The sequence below is a fragment of the Anolis carolinensis genome, chromosome 4, assembly GCF_035594765.1.
Source record: "Anolis carolinensis isolate JA03-04 chromosome 4, rAnoCar3.1.pri, whole genome shotgun sequence".
NCBI classification, from domain to species: domain Eukaryota; kingdom Metazoa; phylum Chordata; class Lepidosauria; order Squamata; family Dactyloidae; genus Anolis; species Anolis carolinensis.
In genome coordinates this window covers 47343491-47362543 of record NC_085844.1, presented here as the reverse complement: position 1 = coordinate 47362543, position 19053 = coordinate 47343491, and the positions used below count along the sequence as shown (strand labels likewise).

Genomic DNA, 19053 nt, shown 5'->3' with positions numbered 1-19053 from the left:
TTGAACATTCTGATTTCTTCAAAAATATTTTAAACATTGCTTTTATTGCTTAATTTTGAATAAGAAATGAAGTAGTAGGGCTTTTTAAAGAAGGTAACTATAATGGTATTTTATTATATTTTTGTTATTTGGAACTATCACTGATACTAATTTATGGAGTCCAGTTGAATCCTCTTCTATTCCCTGACAAGAAATCTGTTTGTGCAATTATAATCTTGTGGCAGTTATGATTTTTAATAAAGAAAAAAGAATTATTTGTGCTTCTAAGGGCCCTTCCACACAACCATATAACTCAGAATATCAAGGCGAAAAATCCCACAATATCTGCTTTGAACTGGGTTATCTGAGTCCACACTGCCATATATTCTAGTTCAAAGTAAATAATGTGGGATTTTATTCAGCTGTGTGGAAGGAGCCTTAGAGATATGCCTTTTATCCTCCACACCAGTTTGGTTCAGATTTTTTACTCAACTAAAATGTTATTTTGTACTCACATTTTCTAAAACCTTTTTAAGGGCATACATTTAATCATACATATTTCTAAGATAAATTTATATGTAATCATGCAGGTATTTACAACTTTTTAATTTATAATCTAGATATATTCTTATTGTATCTTATTGTATCTACATTTATTTCTTTCAAAGGTGGTTAGATGAAGGAGAAGATGATGGTAAAATTGTCAGAGAATTATATGCCATTGATAATTACACTTTTGCAATGCGTAAGTATTAACCAATGTCAAATAAAAACATTTCATGAAAAGTCTTAACAGCACAGAATGAGTATTATTTTAAAAAGACAAAGATTGGGTTCTGGAAGGACAACATAAAGCCTATAGGCAAGTTTTCATGACTTAAGGTATAGAATCCTGGATCTGGCAGAGAAGGTTAAAGACTTTTTAAAACTATAGCTCCCATGATTTCAAAGCATTGAGCCAGGACAGTTAAAGTGATGTCAAAATGCATTATTCCACAATGTAGATGCACCAATAGAGGTTCTTACAAAGAAGAGGCAAGAGCCTTAAGAGGTTTGAGGCTACAGCGTTGTGCATACTTGCTTGAGAGTAAGTTTCATTGAGTAGAGGGACTTACTTTGAAGGGCACATTCAGAGGATTGCAAAAAGCAAAGCAATCATAACAAAGGTGGAGCAGAATGGGAGTGTAATAGTGGTCAGTCTGACAACCCATTTGTCCATACTCTGAAGATGACTTAGATCTATATGGTGATAGACAGTAGTACGCATTTATGAACTAAGTCTTATTAACTAAGATTGGTCAGTGGAAAGAATAGAGGGAGAGAAGGGAAGAGGAAATTTAATGCTGTATTTGTAAGCTAATATAAAGTAGTATTACATGAGATTAATTCCATAGGTAAATACTTAAATTCCATTGATTTTCTTGAATTTCACTCATATTGGTGTTGATATTTCTGTAGAACAAGAACTAGAAGTCAAGAAAGAAGAAATGGTAAATATCTTTGCTTTTCAAAATAGCTTTTCCAAATAAATGGATTCTCTATTTACACACATACACACACTGTTCAGGAGAGGTACTATAGTGTATACTTATCTGAATCTTTTCTGCTTTTCTTAATATACATTGTTTTGGGGAGAGGCTATAACTCATTGATAGGAACATTATGTTATTTAGAGAGAGACTTCTTGATGATTGCCCTGAGGATGTCATCATACGAGGGAATTTTAGTGTCCCAGGACACTTTCCCCCTAGTTGGGTCATGGAGACCCGCACTGCCCATCAGGCAACACAAACTCACTACCAGCGGGGGTAGTTCGGGGGGAAGCCATGCAGTGATAATTCTCTGCATGTGATGGGGAAGCATCGCTATCAGCCCGGGGTGCAGAGCACCAGGATTACTCCACTGTCCCACCAATTCATCACAGAGATTGGCGAATCGGAATGTGGAACATCATTAATGGGATGAGGTCCTTAGACTCTTGAACTTCCCAATGTGATTAGAATGGTTTTCCTCCTTGTTCTCCTTGAGGCACCAGGTTGAAAAAAAATTCAGACAAACTTTTCAAATAGATAGTTTTTTAAAGCTTAATATAAAGCTTAATAAGATTGAATTTTATTTTATCCTGATCTGAATTTTTTAAATGTTGTGATTAGTTTAATTCTATTGTAATTTTTGTGTGTTTTAATTGCATATTAACTTAAATAGTGGGCTGTTTTGAATCCCAATCTTAGGGGGAAAGTAGGATATAAGAAAACAACATCATAATCAACAGCAACTACATCTGTGTAAAGGAGCTTCATATGTTGCCTTTTGTGTGATAAATTATATGTCTTGCTTTTACTACGCATTCAGTGGGCTACAGAAAAGTGGAAATTTCAGAAAGGCAATATCCTTCAGTTCTACAACAAGGTGACCCATGGATTCATACGTCTCAGTCAAGATGGAATGGTTGATGCCCTTGGCAGCAAGAAAGACAAACATGGTACCTTTTGGTCTGTTCTTTGTGACTGGAGGATTATTGTCTAATTTTATTTGCATGAATAAACAGTATCTTGCCATGAAACGATATCAGTTAAATAACTAATTATTTCCCCCTACCCAACTCTAAATGTATTAGGCATTTTCGATGTGACTGTCAAGAAAGAAAACACATGGATATTTAAATGTCATCCGATGCCAAACCTTGCACTTGCTATTGCTCATGGTTCTGTCACTGGGATGGTAAGAAATGTTTTCAACATTCTTGTTATCCTTTGAATATTTAACATTTCATCACAAATACAACACAGTGACAGTTAAAAGAGTGTTTTCATCAGGAGAATATGATTAATCTTACTTCTTTCTGTTTAGAAAGTGATTTGCTTAAACTGAAGCTTTGAAATCTTAAGAGGTTTGGGGATCTATTGAAAATTAGCAAATAATGTGATTATCTTATAATTGATAAGTCTCAGAAACAGCTGAAAAAGGCCTTCAGGGTTTGTCCTATAAATACCAAAATATTATTTTACAATATATGGTGTGGGAGTAAATACTATAGCTGCTTTTTTTATGGATTTATGGATTTATAACATTGAGTTTCTTATAGACATCTGGTTGATCATTGTGGAAACAATGCAGAATTAGACCCACCATGAATATTTTTTTGTTCTTACCTTCCTAATTAATATTAGTAGCTTCTTTTCACCACTTAAAGTAAAGGCTGAGTAACTCTTATCTGTAATAATTCTGACCAGAAATGTTTGGGACCTTGGAGGGAGATACACACATATTTCTACACAGATTTATGTATGGTGTAGGTATATATATAAATATAGAGTATGTCGCTGCTATGTGGACAAGTGAAAAGTTCCCACACAGCAAGAACTAGTTCTCTGCTCATTTAAATGTGTTTGGAATAACTACAGTGGTTTACAACTTGCATTATCCACTAATGCCTATATCTATTTTATGCTTAATATTTCCAGTCAATACACTTGATGATACAAATATTCTGTATTTTTGGAACACCCGACTGAAACCAACAGAATAAAATATTCCTATACAATAGTTGTAGGAAACTGTGGGTTCATATTGTATCTTATGGCGTCAAGAATGGGGGACTCCTGGCTCGACAGCAGTACATGTGAAAAAGATCTTGGTGTCCTTGTGGACAACAAGTTAAACATGAGCCAGCAATGTGATGCGGGTGCTAAGAAAGCCAACGGGATTCTGGCCTGCATCAATAGGGGTATAGCGTCTAGATCCAGGGAAGTCCTGCTCCCCCTCTATTCTGCCTTGGTCAGACCACACCTGGAATACTGCGTCCAATTCTGGGCACCACAGTTGAAGGGAGATGTTGACAAGCTGGAATGCGTCCAGAGGAGGGCAACTAAAATGATCAAAGGTCTGGAGAACAAGCCCTATGAGGAGAGGCTTAAAGAACTGGGCATGTTTAGCCTGCAGAAGAGAAGGCTAAGAGGAGACATGATAGCCATGTACAAATATGTGAGGGGAAGTCATAGGGAGGAGGGAGCAAGCTTGTTTTCTGCTGCTCTGCAAACTAGGACACGGAACAATGGCTTCAAACTACAGGAAAGGAAATTCCACCTGAACATCAGGAAAAACTTCCTGACTGTGAGAGCTATTCGGCAGTGGAACTCTCTGCCCCGGACTGTGGTGGAGGCTCCTTCTTTGGAGGCTTTTAAGCAGAGGCTGGATGGCCATATGTCGGGGGTGCTTTAAATGCGATTTCCTGCTTCTTGGCAGGGGGTTGGACTGGATGGCCCATGAGGTCTCTTCCAACTCTACTATTCTATGATTCTAAGTGATGACCTTAATTTTCAGCATATCTGGAACTTTGTATAACTGATCACTCCCCCTTTGTCTCTGATAGGATCATGGTGCTGTCCACTGTGAGTTACAAGTTCATGTTCAGCCTAATCGCTGCATAATTCTGGAATCTGCCAAGACCCCAGGCCAAACAGTGGCTTTCAATCTCCAAGGCATAGTAGCTGATGATACTCCAGGCTATGCAGGATTGACAAAGGAATTTGTTGTTCACGTAAAGGTAAGATAGGAGGAGGAAGAGAATCAGATGATATGGGTCAAATAACCTAAGCCTACAGATAGTGAGCACATTCAAATGATGAGAGATCTCCACCCACTAGGTGGAGCTGAAGACTACATGTTCTGAAATCATAGACTAAGTTTTGCAAAAAAAAAAAAAAATCCTTTGTTGTTTCCTCTGGTCCCGCCTTACTCTGACAAAAACAGACAAAAGCAGATAAAGTTGTATGCCAAATCCTGGTATTTACACAGGCTACCAAGTTTGACAATAAGACTGTTTAATCCACATTTTGTGAAGCCCTTCTCCTGCCCCCATTATTTGTAGATGGAAATAAAATCAATTTTTCTCAGAAGCTGTCATTCGTGGAAGTGGAGTCTTAGTTTTATTTTGGTGTGAACATATTACCTCTTCACATCACTTTCAGAAGCCACTTACTTGTGACAAATAAATAGATAGAATCATAGAGATGAAATAGCCCCCGTATGGTCTTTTTCAACTCTTCCATCCAGATGTGCCAAATGTTTCATAAACAAATGTGCAAAACAAACATTCCACTTTTTATTGACATTGTGAAGTTATGTGTGCTAGTGTGGCTTTGTAGAGAGAACTACGAACTGGAAAATCTTTAGGCCTGTTTCAGCTCTCTCTTGTGCTGGGAAATGCTTTAAACCCAAATATCCTGTAATTATGGCTTAAATCCTATTGTTAGTCACAACGAGAGTAGACCTTGAATTGATGGAAACATTTAACTTCCATTGATCCAGTGATTTACAATCTGTGTACCTATAGCCAAGAAAAGTAATTAAACAGCTATAAATATATCACAAATGAGTTAAATTATACCTTTTTCCATTATAGCCATAATGTAACTTAATTATTGCAAAAAATAAAAACAAAAAATAGCAAGTAGCTCATTATTTGTAACAAGTTGATTCCGAGCCCTAAGATGGCACTAAAATCCTGACATCCCATGTTCTGCACTGCCTACTACTTTGAAAAAGACCTTCAACTAAGTATTTTTATGTTTTTTCCTTTTGTACAAGTGTACTTTGGATGTATTTCTGCCCAACCAGGAATGAGATCCAGAAATGCCAGAAAACTATCTGTGTATGTTCATGAAACATTCATGGGACCTTAAAAATAGCTCTTTATATATCTTTGTGTGAAATTAAAAGCAACCATTCATTTAGCTGAAGTAAAAGACAGTTTCTATTCAGTTGAGTCATGTTCATGGAAACATATGTGTGCCCTACTGCCTTCATCTTACAAGATAAATAATTTCTGTTCACTGGTTTCTTCCAGATACCAAGAGTTATATAGTCACTGTACCACTAAGAAGTGAGTGGGATGCAGATGAGAGGTAAAACAGAGAGTCTGAAAGGAAGTATTATTTATTTGATTCTCTTTCTTGATTTCTAGGGGGTGTTCCACAATGGTGCTGTAATTTTGCTCACTACTAACTACTGTCAGTCCCTCTGCCTGAGAGCTGATGGGAGCTGCAGTGGAGCAGGAAATCAGTCTGATGACTCTTATTGGAGGATACATAAAATCAGCTCTGGAGTGTGTATGTTTGAAAACGCAAGAAAACCCAGAATGTTTTTAAGGATCAAAGATGATCAGTGTGATGGAAGAGTAAGCAAATCTTGTTCATACTTCTTCTAAAGTGTATAAACACAGAATAATCTGGCTGAGTCTTGAAGATACTGGTTTGCGAGCAATCTAGTAGAAAAAATACACAGTGACCATCTCTATTTATGATACAGATTTAAAGAAATGTGTATCAGTGCATATGCTAGTGTTTCTTGTATAATATGGTGTATCTATCCTAGGATAATTTTGATCAGCAATAGGTTTGTTGTGGATGTATGTCTTCATGTCATTTCTATCTTATAGTGACCTTAAGGCAAACCTACCATGTTTTATTGGCAAGATTTGTTCAGAAGTGGCTTGAGTTTGTCTTTCTCTTAGACAAAGGGTGCATCTATACCGTAAAACGAATGCAGTTTAATACCCCTTTGACTGCCATTGATCAATGATATTGAATCATGGGAATTTTAGTTGGTTGAAGCACTAGCACCTTTTGGCAGAGAACACTAAAGAACTTGTACATTCCATAGCATTGAGCCATGACAATTTAAGTGATATCAAATTGCATTTATTAAACAGTGTTCTGTAGATGCACCCTTAAAGAGTATGACCTGCCAAAGATCACCCAATGACTTAGTCAAGAGGAGCATTTTGGCTTCCTTGACCATGGTCTACTCTTCCAAGAGGATGGACTACTGGCAAGCGATGGGGTGCATCTCACACAAGTAGGAAAACATCTTTTTGCACACAGACTCACAAACCTCATCAGGCGCACTTTAAACTAGATCCACTGGGGGAGGGGAACAACAGCCCGGCGAACACTATATTACCCACGACCACAGGGAACCGCCGAAAGGCTAAACGGAGGGCTGCACAAACACAGCAAGGACCAAGTACAGAGAGCACAATAATCCCAAATAAACAGTTCGAGGGGAGGTCACAGGGGCTTACATGTCTTTACACTAATGCTCAGAGCATGGGAAATAAGCAAGACGAACTCCAACTCCTAGCACAGCACCACACATACGATGTCATAGGCATCACTGAAACCTGGTGGGATGACTCCCATCACTGGAATTTAACCATTGAGGGCTATAACCTCTTTCACAGAAATAGAACAAAGGGGAGAGGAGGGGGAGTAGCTTTATATGTCAAAAACAGTTACGTTGCAGAAGAAATGCAAGACTGTAATCCGGGAAACCAGCTTGAAAGCATCTGGATAAGAATCAAGGGAACCGGGACTCAAAAAGATCTTGTTGTGGGTGTCTACTACAGACCTCCAAGTCAGGATGAAGGGCTTGATGAAGCCTTCTGTCAACAGCTGACCAAACAGGCACAAAGAAGAGATATAGTAGTCATGGGTGATTTCAATTATCCCGATATCTGCTGGAAAACAAACTCAGCCAAGAGTACAAAGTCCAACAAATTCCTCACTTGCCTTGCAGATAATTTTATGGTCCAGAAGGTAGAAGAGGCAACAAGGGGATCAGCAACTCTTGATCTAATCTTAACAAATGTGGAAGACCTGATCAATACAGTTGAAGTGGTTGGATCCTTAGGGGCAAGTGACCATGTGCTCCTGGAGTTTGCAATACAAAGGAATGCTGAAACTAAGACAAGTCAAACACGCATTCTGGACTTTAAGAGAGCTGACTTCCAAAAAATGAAGGAATTACTGAGCGGCATTCCATGGACGCCGATATTAAAAAACAAGGGAGTTAAGGATGGATGGGAGTTTTTCAAAAGTGAAATACTCAAGGCGCAAATGCAAACAGTGCCAACAAAGAAGAAAAATAAGACAAATGCAAAGAAGCCAGAATGGATGTCCAAAGAACTTCTAACTGAGCTAAAGCTCAAAAGTGACATGCACAAGAAGTGGAAAAGGGGAGAAATCACCAAAGAAGAATTCAAACGTATAGCCAACACCTGTAGGGAAAAGGTTCGCAAGGCTAAAGCGCAAAATGAGCTCAGGCTTGCCAGGGACATAAAAAACAACAAAAAAGGCTTTTTTGCTTACGTTGGTAGAAAAAGGAAGAAAAGGGAGGCGATAGGGCCATTGCAAGGAGAAGATGGGGTGATGGCGACAGGGGACAGGGAAAAGGCAGAACTGCTCAATGCCTTCTTTGCCTCGGTCTTCTCAGAAAAAGAAAGCCATCTTCAACCTCAGCAACACGGAATGGACGAAGGATTGGGGGAAATCCAACCCCAAATAGGGAGACACGTTGTCCAGGAACACCTGGCCTCTCTAAACGAATTCAAGTCCCCAGGGCCAGATCAGCTACACCCAAGAGTACTGAAGGAACTAGCGGAAGTTATTTCAGAACCACTGGCAATTATCTTCGAGAGTTCTTGGAGAACGGGAGAAGTCCCAGCAGATTGGAGGAGGGCGAATGTGGTCCCTATCTTCAAGAAGGGAAAAAAGAACGACCCAAACAATTACCGTCCGGTCAGCCTCACATCAATACCAGGCAAAATTCTGGAAAAGATCATTAAGGAAGTGGTCTGCGAACACTTAGAAACAAATGCGGTCATTGCTAATAGTCAACACGGATTTACCAAAAACAAGTCATGCCAGACTAATCTGATCTCTTTTTTCGATAGAGTTACGAGTTGGGTCGATACAGGGAATGCTGTGGATGTAGCGTACCTGGATTTCAGTAAGGCCTTCGACAAAGTCCCCCACGACCTTCTGGCAAACAAACTAGTAAAATGTGGGCTAGACAAAACTACGGTTAGGTGGATCTGTAATTGGCTAAGCGAACGAACCCAAAGGGTGCTCACCAATGCGTCGTCTTCATCATGGAAAGAAGTGACAAGTGGAGTGCCGCAGGGCTCCGTCCTGGGCCCGGTTCTGTTCAACATCTTTATTAACGACTTAGACGAAGGGTTAGAAGGCACGATCATCAAGTTTGCAGACGACACAAAACTGGGAGGGATAGCTAACACTCCAGAAGACAGGAGCAGAATTCAAAACGATCTTGACAGACTAGAGAGATGGGCCAAAACTAACAAAATGAAGTTCAACAGGGACAAATGCAAGATACTTCACTTCGGCAGAAAAAATGGAAATCAAAGATACAGAATGGGGGACGCCTGGCTTGACAGCAGTGTGTGCGAAAAAGACCTTGGAGTCCTCATGGACAACAAGTTAAACATGAGCCAACAATGTGATGCGGCTGCTAAAAAAGCCAATGGGATTCTGTCCTGCATCAATAGGGGAATAGCGTCTAGATCCAGGGAAGTTATGCTCCCCCTCTATTCTGCCTTGGTCAGACCACACCTGGAATACTGTGTCCAATTTTGGGCACCACAGTTGAAGGGAGATGTTGACAAGCTGGAAAGCGTCCAGAGGAGGGCGACTAAAATGATTAAGGGTCTGGAGAACAAGCCCTATGAGGAGCGGCTTAAAGAGCTGGGCATGTTTAGCCTGCAGAAGAGAAGGCTGAGAGGAGATATGATAGCCATGTACAAATACGTGAAGGGAAGTCATAGGGAAGAGGGAGCAAGCTTGTTTTCTGCTGCCCTGCAGACTAGGACACGGAACAATGGCTTCAAACTACAGGAAAGGAGATTCCACTTGAACATCAGGAAGAACTTCCTCACTGTGAGAGCTGTTCGACAGTGGAACTCTCTCCCCGGGGCCGTGGTGGACGCTCCTTCCTTGGAGGCTTTTAAGCAGAGGCTGGATGGCCATCTGTCGGGGGTGCTTTGAATGCGATTTCCTGCTTCTTAGCAGGGGGTTGGACTAGATGGCCCATGTGGTCTCTTCCAACTCTACTATTCTATGATTCTATGATTCTAGTAGCTGATCCTGGATTTTGTAGTTTGGTGAGGCACCAGCATTCTTTGGTAGCAAAGGCTAAAAATCTTCTAAAACTGCAACTCCCATCATCATCATAATTTAAACTGGCATCAAACTACACCCTACGACTTGGAAGGACAGACTTAATGGAAAGAGACAAGATTCTGAAGTCTAAAGCTATATTATTTAATACCACAGATAGGATTGTCCATTTCTATGTGTAGATGTGAAAGACAGAGAATGAAGGAAACTGGCTGGAATAAAATCATCTCCTTTGAAATGCAGTGCTTTAGAAGACTCCTATAGATATGGCAGAGTGTTAAAAAAGCTTCAACTCTCCTTAGAAGCCAAGATAACTATATTGAGATGGTCCTTCTTTGGCTTTATCATGGGAAGGCATGCTTCACTAGAAAAGCCAACAATGCTTGTAAGGTAGGAAGCAGTAGGAAAAGAACACATTGCAGATGGTAGGACTCAAGAAAAGAAACCATGGCCCTCGATCTGCAAGAACTGAAGAGGCCTGTTGATTATAGAATGACTTGACTATCTCATTCATAGGTCAAAATTGACTTGATGGTAGTTAACAGCAACTAATATTAATGCTAATGGAAAAAGCTGAAGTGTTCTATTTAATGCCTTTATTTTATTATTAATAGTATTGCAAATCTCTCAGAATCTTAGCCTTGGCAGAACAGTGACAGAGCAATAGCTGAATGAACTGGTATTATCCCAGAGAACCAGCAAGCGACTTCTTTCTAAGAGAGCTGTAATATGTTTGGAAATTAACACTGTGTTGTACACCAAACTGGAGATGTTTGAGCCAAGTTGTATTTCTGATTTACCTCTTCATAGACTGAATCTTTTCATGGAGCTATGATAGGTTTTGTAGTCATCGGCCGCTTTGTGATGTCTTACCTAGCTTTTCTCTCCTTTGCTCTTTTCCTGGTACGGCTTCCCTTGGGTGGACCGTTCCATTTGTTCTTATTTAGGGGTGGAGTTTAAAACTTCCCTATAGGCCTGGGTGAGTTGGTTCAGCCCTGCTGTCTGAGAGCTCAGCTCAGAGGCCTTTTCCCTCCTTTTTCATTATTAGATCAGAGCTTCTTAGAAATAGGTCAAAGAATTTGTCTGGGTTCCTTTTGGCCTGGCAACCCAAATAGGCTACCTATAGCACATTCTTACCATTAAGATTAGAGAATTTTACTTTAGCCTTGGTTCTGTTCTTACCATTATAGTTTAATGTACTTACCTATAGCCAGTATCAGTCAATATGGATCAGAGTACAGTAGAGTCTCACTTATCCAACATAAACAGGCCGGCAGAAAGTGGGATAAGCGAATATGTTGAATAATAAGGAGAGATTAAGGAAAAGCCTATTACACATCAAATTAGGTTATGATTTTACAAATTAAGCACCCAAACATCATGTTTAACAACAAATTTGACAGAAAAAGTAATAATCGTTAGCAATGGTCTTGATAAAGACCTTTGGTATTCATCCATTCATCCAATGCTTTTGGGTTTGGAAAGATCGGCCGCTTACAAGAAATTCTTCATCTGACTGAGCATATCGAGGAAGGCTATGAGAAAGGCTGCATCACGGGAACAGTTTTTGTGGACCTTATGGCAGCCTATGACACAGTACAACATAGAAAAATGCTGCATAAAGTCTACCATATCACCCGGGACTTTGACTTTACAAAAACTGTCCAGACCCTCTTAGAAAACCGCAGCTTCTATGTGGAGTTTCAGGGCCAGAAAAGCAGATGGAGGAGGCAAAAGAATGGTTTACCCCAAGGCAGCGTTCTTGCACCGACCTTATTTAATATCTTCACGAACGATCAGCCACAACCACCACTCACAAAGAGCTTTATATATGCTGATGACCTTGGCCTCACAACACAAGCGAAAGATTTTGAAACAGTTGAAAAGCAACTCACCAATGCCTTGAAAGATCTCTCCAGCTACTACAAAGAGAACCACCTGAAACCTAACCCTGCCAAGACACAAGTGTGTGCTTTCCACCTACGTAACCGCAAAGCCAACAGGAAACTGAAAGTTACTTGGGAAGGCCAAGAGCTCGAACACTGTTTCCATCCTAAATACCTTGGTGTCACCTTAGACCGAACACTAACATATAGGAAACACTGCATGAACACCAAGCACAAAGTAGCTGCACGCAATAACATCCTGCGGAAACTGACTGGCAGCGCATGGGGAGCAGACCCACAAGTAATAAGAACATCAGCCCTGGCCTTGTCTTTCTCAACTGCAGAGTATGCCTGTCCTGTTTGGCACAAGTCTGCCCATGCAAAGCAGGTGGACATAGCACTGAATGAAACATGCAGAATCATCACGGGATGCCTTAAAGCTACACCTGTTGATAAACTCTACAAGTTAGCTGGCATTGCCCCTCCTGAAGTTGCTGCTAATGGTGAGAGAAATAAGGTCGAACTTTGTGAAAGCCACCCACTGCATGGCTATCACCCTCCTCCCACCAGACTCAAATCAAGGAAGGGCTTCATGAGAACCACCACTCCTCTTGATGTTCCTCCAGCAACAGCAAGGGTGTCCCTCTGGGCAGCTAAACCTGGCAATTCTAACTGGATGGCCCCCCAAGAGGGTCTTCCTCCAGGGGCAAACCAAGAATGGGCAACTTGGAAGTCCCTGAACAGACTCAGAAGTGGAGTGGGCAGATCAAAAGACAACTTGGCAAGGTGGCACTACCTGGAGGAATCCTCCACCTTGTGTGACTGTGGAGCTGAACAAACAACTCAGCATATGTATGCTTGCCCACAATGCCCTGCCTCATGTACGGAGGAGGAGTTGTTTAAAGCTACGGACAATGCGGTTGCTGTTGCCCGCTTTTGGTCCAAAACTATTTAGTTGCTTGTGATTTCCTTTTTCCCCCCCATCATTTTGAAATGTATTTGTCGTGCAATGCTTTTGACACGAAATAAATAAATAAAAAACAGAAAAAGTAGTTCAATACACAGTAATGCTATGTAGTCATTACTGTATTTACGAATTTAGCACCAAAATATCACGATGTATTGAAAACATTGACTACAAAAATGCTTTGGATAATCCAGAACATTGGATAAGCGAGTGTTGGATAAGTGAGACTCTACTGTATTTCCCACTAGAGCCTTAAAGTACATACCTCATAGTTATTATAATTTATACTTACCTCCTAGTCTTTATAGCCTTCATTCACAATCAATATAGTTTTATTTCATTATAATTTGGAGTGTTTTACCTCACATTATAATTTAGTGCTTTGCCATTTATTTTCTGGATTGTACTTACATATAAGAGACATATTTCAGTGATTTTACCTCATATTATTTCACATACTGTAAAAGGTTTATTTTGTGTGTGATTAAGCTCAAACAACAATCTTTGTTTTCTATTATATGTTATTCTGATTCATTATTCTAGAATCCTGATTGAAGTAACCTTGCTTTTGTTCAATAAACATACTTTGGTTATATTTATCTAGTATCCACAGTATTTACTTTAAAGGTTCTGAGGTACATTAAAGGGTAAACCGATCACTGCTGGGTAGCCAGACAATAGCCTTCCTTTTCCCCCAGTGTGCCTTCACACTCTTGCATCTTTTCCTTACATAGTTACCTTTACATGTGGACTTCGACTCCCAGGGTCTGTTTTCTCTTTTGGATGTTATTTCAGAAAAACCAGGTTTCATTTGTATTGGATAATTTTCTACATTTTTTCTATGTCAATGAAGGTTTTTGCATTGCATTTCTAGACTGTAAAACTGGAGACATTTCCTATAACTCTAATGGTTGTGTGGAAGAGAGAATTTCAATATGTATTGCTTGTTATCTGCTTGACAAACTACATTTGCAGAAATTCTCCTATACATTAAAGATAGAGCTGTCTCCAGTTTTCAATCTGGCAGCTCTATTAAATTAAGTAACTGACATGTTTATGTGCATTTGTTCGCATTTGGTTTTACATATATCAGAGTCAAGCAGTTTCAAGAAAATTCTCCTTTCACAGGCATCCCCTTATAGTGTCTATAAGACATTTATTGTACTGACACCAGGGATGGAAATTTTCACAGTTCTTGTCCTGACATGCCAAGATCAATTGTTTACATGATTTTATTTAAGGGAAAAAATGAAGATTTCTGTAGAGTTCTTGTGATATATTTAAATCTGGGCTGTATGGCCATGTTCCAGAAGCATTCTCTCCTGATTTTTTACCCACATCTATGGCAGGCATCCTCAGACGTTGTGAGGTATATTGGAAACTAAGCAAGGGAGATTTATATATTTGTGGAAGATCCAGGGTGAGAGAAAGAGCTCTTGTCTGTTGGAGGCAAGCGTGAATGTTGCAATTAATCACATTGATTAGCATTTAATGGCCTTGCAGCTCAAGGCCTGGCTAATTCCTGCCTGGGGAAATCTTTTGTTGGGAGGTGCTAGCTGGCCCTGATTGTTTCATGTCTGGAATTCCTCTGTTTTCTGGGTGTTATTCTTTATTTATTGTCTTGGCACTGCAGACTGATTCAACCAGGTCCAGTCAAAATATATAGATATAGCATCACTCTCCCCCACCTTGTCTTTTATTTGTACCCTAATTTCCTTTCTAGATCAAGACCCAAAGTGGCTCAGAACTTTAAACAATACAATTTAAAACCTATAAAATATAAAATATTACAATTAAACCTTCAATTATTAAAACAAGCCAGTTTAAAGTCACATTAAAACAAATAATTAAACTGTTTGAAGCAATTCAAACACCATAAAATTAAAAACAATCCAAACACCCTCTGCCTCATTCTTTCTGCATCAAAAGAATGTCTGTACAGCTGGAGTCTTTGGTTGCCTGTGATCCTGATCGTATCAGTCATAATCCCTACTAGGAGATTGTTATGGGTCATATCAACTTCCATCTCACAGTGTTGTTGGAGGTGCAGCTGTTCTTATTCTTTATTTACATATGCATAGATGTTTTGTCTAGACTTAAACCACTGCTAGGTTCTCAATGCATAAATTCTAATGCACCTAGATTTCTGTACTATATTTTATGACATATATACCATATTCTATAAGTCACACTCTGTGCTTCATAGGTATACTCCAGGCTTCATAGCTGGCACTCAAACAAGCCTGATGTGTAACAAAGAGCTAGTCTACATTGGTCACATACCCTGGAATTGATCAAAGGTTGATTCTGGACATCCTGATGATGTCCAGAGATGTCTGGTTCATAACACAAGGTAAAACCAACTATTCCAATTTCAGCGCACATTAGGAAAAGTCAGAGGATGCTCTTTCTTGAAGCTCTGAAGCAGCCTCACAATTTAGGGTGTGTGTTAACAGCTGGGCCTGTTCTGATTCAGAACTATCCCCACTGTTCTCATGGGCCAGTACTGCTATCCTGTTATTCCCACTGTCCTCGGCCCAGGGAGAAGGGGATGACACCCATCTGTGTCCTTTTTTGTTGCTATAGTGGTGGCTATGGAGCTCCAGAGACCTCTTGGTCATTGCTCCACATCTTTGCCAATGTCAACAAAGATGCTCACACAATTTGGAAAGAAGAGGGTCTGGTGACAAAAATGACAAAGGTAAACATGACTATCCAGTAGGGGCTGAACAAAGTTTCCCTCCATTCCCTTCGCTGCAATACTTTGCAAATAGTTTGGCGTAAACACCATGGAAGCATATGATATTATTGAAAGCAGCAAAAATTCAGATTAGCCCTAGATTTTGTGGCCTCTGTAGATGGCCCAACATGTTCTTGTAGAACAACATGTGTGTCATCCTCCTCCTATCATCATCTTTTGAAGGGGATATGCAGCCCCTGTATTTCAGGTATTTGTCCATCATAGGGGTAAAAATTATGTAACACATCTATGATGTGTATTGAACGAGAAAACAAATTGCTTTTAAAAATAAAAGACTAGTCTAAGAGTCATTTATCTCAAAACTGGATCAACATATCTTTGCTGAATTAGAGGACTGAACTCACCATTTTTGTTTTCACAAAATCTTGCTGGGGGGGGGGGGAGATGGGGGGGGGTTGCCTGTGAAGTAGGTTAAATGTTTCCTGAACTGCTCTGACTCATGCAATATGATTCACATAGCTGGAACATTTGGTATCAGTATAACAGACATCCTACTGCCACAGTGGCTTGAGTGCATTGCTGAAGTATCTACATGGCTTAGGGTGGGCTTGAATTGTCCTCAGGCTTCACCTATCAAAGCGAGGTTTTATGTTTGACTCGTGTGTCTTTATAATTTTCTTTGCAACTATATGGCTGTTCTATTCCAACAATGTTCTCAAATGGCTTGCAGCTTGTTTCTGTCAACTTTTTGTTAGTATCTCAAGAGCCTGTTTCCTCAGGTGCATGCTCAGAGGAATAGGGTAATCTTGCCAGTTGCCTGTCTTCGAGGCTGCTGAAGTACTTCTTCAGGCATACGTCTTTAGGCTTCTTACAAAATAAGTCGGACTGATACCTAGATGGGGTTTTTGTGTGTAGGGAAAAGAGAGTGTACACCTGGAGTATTCTAGGGTATTTTTTAAATCTTCAAGAGCAAATGAAATCCAAATTATCTTTAAGGAAAAGAAGTAGAGGTAAGTAGATGTGCATCTCTATAACAATGCTCTTCCAACTGGTTTGAAAGTACACAAATGTTCATATAATAGCATATTTATCTCCAAGAAGGCCAGGCACACTGAAGACAGCTTTTATATATGAAATTCCTTTGCTGGATTGGGCCTAAAGATGTGCAAATGAGACCTTTATACATTATATTACTTTTTACATAATGTTTTCCTAAGAAGCTACATATTCCACTATATTTATATAAAAATGTTACTTACCTACAGGGCACCGGTGATGTAGACTGTCATTTTATAGTAGAGAAGAATTTGGAAAGTGGATCAATAAGCCTGGAATCTGTGCGAAACAGAGGAATATATATTGGTCTTCTACCTAATGGTCACACCAAACCAGTTGTAAATACTGGAGAAAACAACATTTTCTTTTACCCGCAAGTGGTCAAATGTAAGTATTAGCCTATCCAATTATTATTTACTGTATCAAAATTATCAATATTGCTTCTTAAAATATTGCATGCAGTATCTCTAGAAAGATATTTTAGAAAGGATAAAAATGGCAAGAACAAAAAAGAACAGATCTGCACTCACTATTCCAAAGCCTTTTTACAACTATGTGTTCGTTTAGTGTAATTGAATTGTTTTACTCTTTTCCTCCCAATCCCCAATAGTCCAAAAGCAATTTACAAAAATTGAGACAATATTAAATTTAATAACATATTCACTAAAACTATAAATCTCTCTGAAAATAATCTGAGGCAGAAATGAAATGGAGAAGGCAAAATTGGCACAGCAGTAGACTCATTAAACTCTTCAAAAAACATGGGGAAGGGGCCCGATCTTACTGCTGTATTTTAAAAAGTCAGGGCAAGTTGAGCTTTTTCTGAGGAGAGCAGTGAGTTCAAAGGCCAGCACAACAAGGCCATTCTCTCATACTCCCCTTTTCAGTATCTCACTAAGTAGTTCTCTAACTGGGAAACACTGATCACCTTCCTAGCCAATTTGCCTGACTCAACCAGCCATCTAGTTATAAGAGTCAAGAATGTTGATGAGCATCCCAACCTGTCCAGCTAACTTGTTCACATCCTTAGGACATAATCACCAAAACTGATTCAGTATAATCAAGGAATACAGTTCTTTGTCCACCCACTGAGACAAGTATACTACAATAGCAAAGATAAGGTTCCAGTAGATGCCAGTATTGTGCCCTCAAAATGTCTAAGGCATAAATCACAGCTGGAATCTTGGAGGTATTTCAACCAAAGCTGAATTGCAAACATATCCAACCTGTGGCCCATGTGCAGCCCAGGATGGCTCTGAATACAGCCCAACACAATAGTGTAAGTTTACTGAAAACATTATGGGATTTTATTTTGCAATTTTTGGTAACCTGATTATACGATTCTTGGGTATGAACTTTGTAGATGGTAACAGAATGGAATGGAATTATCTGTGTATGTTATATCACCAAATATCAAAGTATTATCTGTAATTCACATTATGATTGCAAACAATTCAGACAGAAGAAGCAAAAAACTGTTTAAATTAACTAATAAAATAAAGAACAACTCTGGCCTCTTTTACACTGCCATATAATCCAGATTATCAAATCAGAAAATATAGATTATCTTTTTTGAACTAGATTATATGAGTTTACACTGCCATATAATCCAGTTCACAGTAGATAATCTGGATTTTATACAGTAGTGTAGAAAGGAGCCTTAGCTACAATTCGCCCATCAGCTATAATTAGTGTTGGTGCATTTTATGTGTGGCCCAAGATGAGGCTTCTTCTTCCAATGTGGCCCAGGGAAGCCAAAAGATTGGACACCCCTGATATAAAGAGTTTCATGTTTGCATGCAATGGCAGTCTCCTGTTCAGCAGCAGAAAAATAGCCAGCAACACAGTACCCAATCTAAAAATTGGTTTAAAAACAAGAGAAACTCATCCACTCTCTCTTGCTGCCTTGTCCATTGCTTCAGATACTTCAGTTTACTCTCTTGCACTGCAAGAACCCAAAACATGACTTACACAAATGTTTATAGTACCTTAAACATACACACTGACAATTTATATAATCCATTTAATCTCAAGTAAGACATTGATGGTAAAGCCTCTTAAGAAATCAACCAGCCTGACTGGACGCTTTGTGGTGGCCAATCCACAAAGCGTCCAGTCCAAAACTAGGCGTAGATTGAAGCAGTGATGCCTCCAAACCAAACTAGAACACATTGTCAGCTTTTGCATGTTTTTTCCCCATTTGGCTCCACTGATAATGTGCAATTGCTGCTGTCTTGGTCCTTATCTGGTGCTGGTACAAAGTCATAAATATTCACACTGCAGTTTATAATTTCATATAAAGCAAATAATCTTATTAGGTTCAGACATAAATTGCATGTACAAGAATATTTTCAGTATGCCTCAACTGGGTATTCCTTCGTTTTTTAACTTGAAGTAAATCTGTACTTTGGTATCACAATGAAGCTATGCAAAACTTTCCCATTTGAACCAGTAACATAGCCTTAAGATAGCAGTGATGTTACAAAT

The 19053-nt window shown here is 39.4% G+C and overlaps 1 protein-coding gene across 4 annotated transcripts in view; it reads left to right on the top strand.

The window, feature by feature from the left end:
* The window catches only part of rp1 (RP1 axonemal microtubule associated), a 270471-nt gene that overhangs the window by 65733 nt on the left and 185685 nt on the right, over positions 1-19053 (top strand). For all 4 annotated transcript variants that reach the window (XM_062980362.1, XM_062980361.1, XM_016995666.2 and 1 more), the window contains exons 10-16: positions 648-724; positions 1438-1469; positions 2332-2461; positions 2597-2700; positions 4352-4525; positions 5945-6157; positions 16776-16953. In XM_062980362.1, the coding sequence (XP_062836432.1) occupies positions 648-724; positions 1438-1469; positions 2332-2461; positions 2597-2700; positions 4352-4525; positions 5945-6157; positions 16776-16953 (908 nt within the window). The remainder of the gene's footprint in view (positions 1-647; positions 725-1437; positions 1470-2331; positions 2462-2596; positions 2701-4351; positions 4526-5944; positions 6158-16775; positions 16954-19053) is intronic.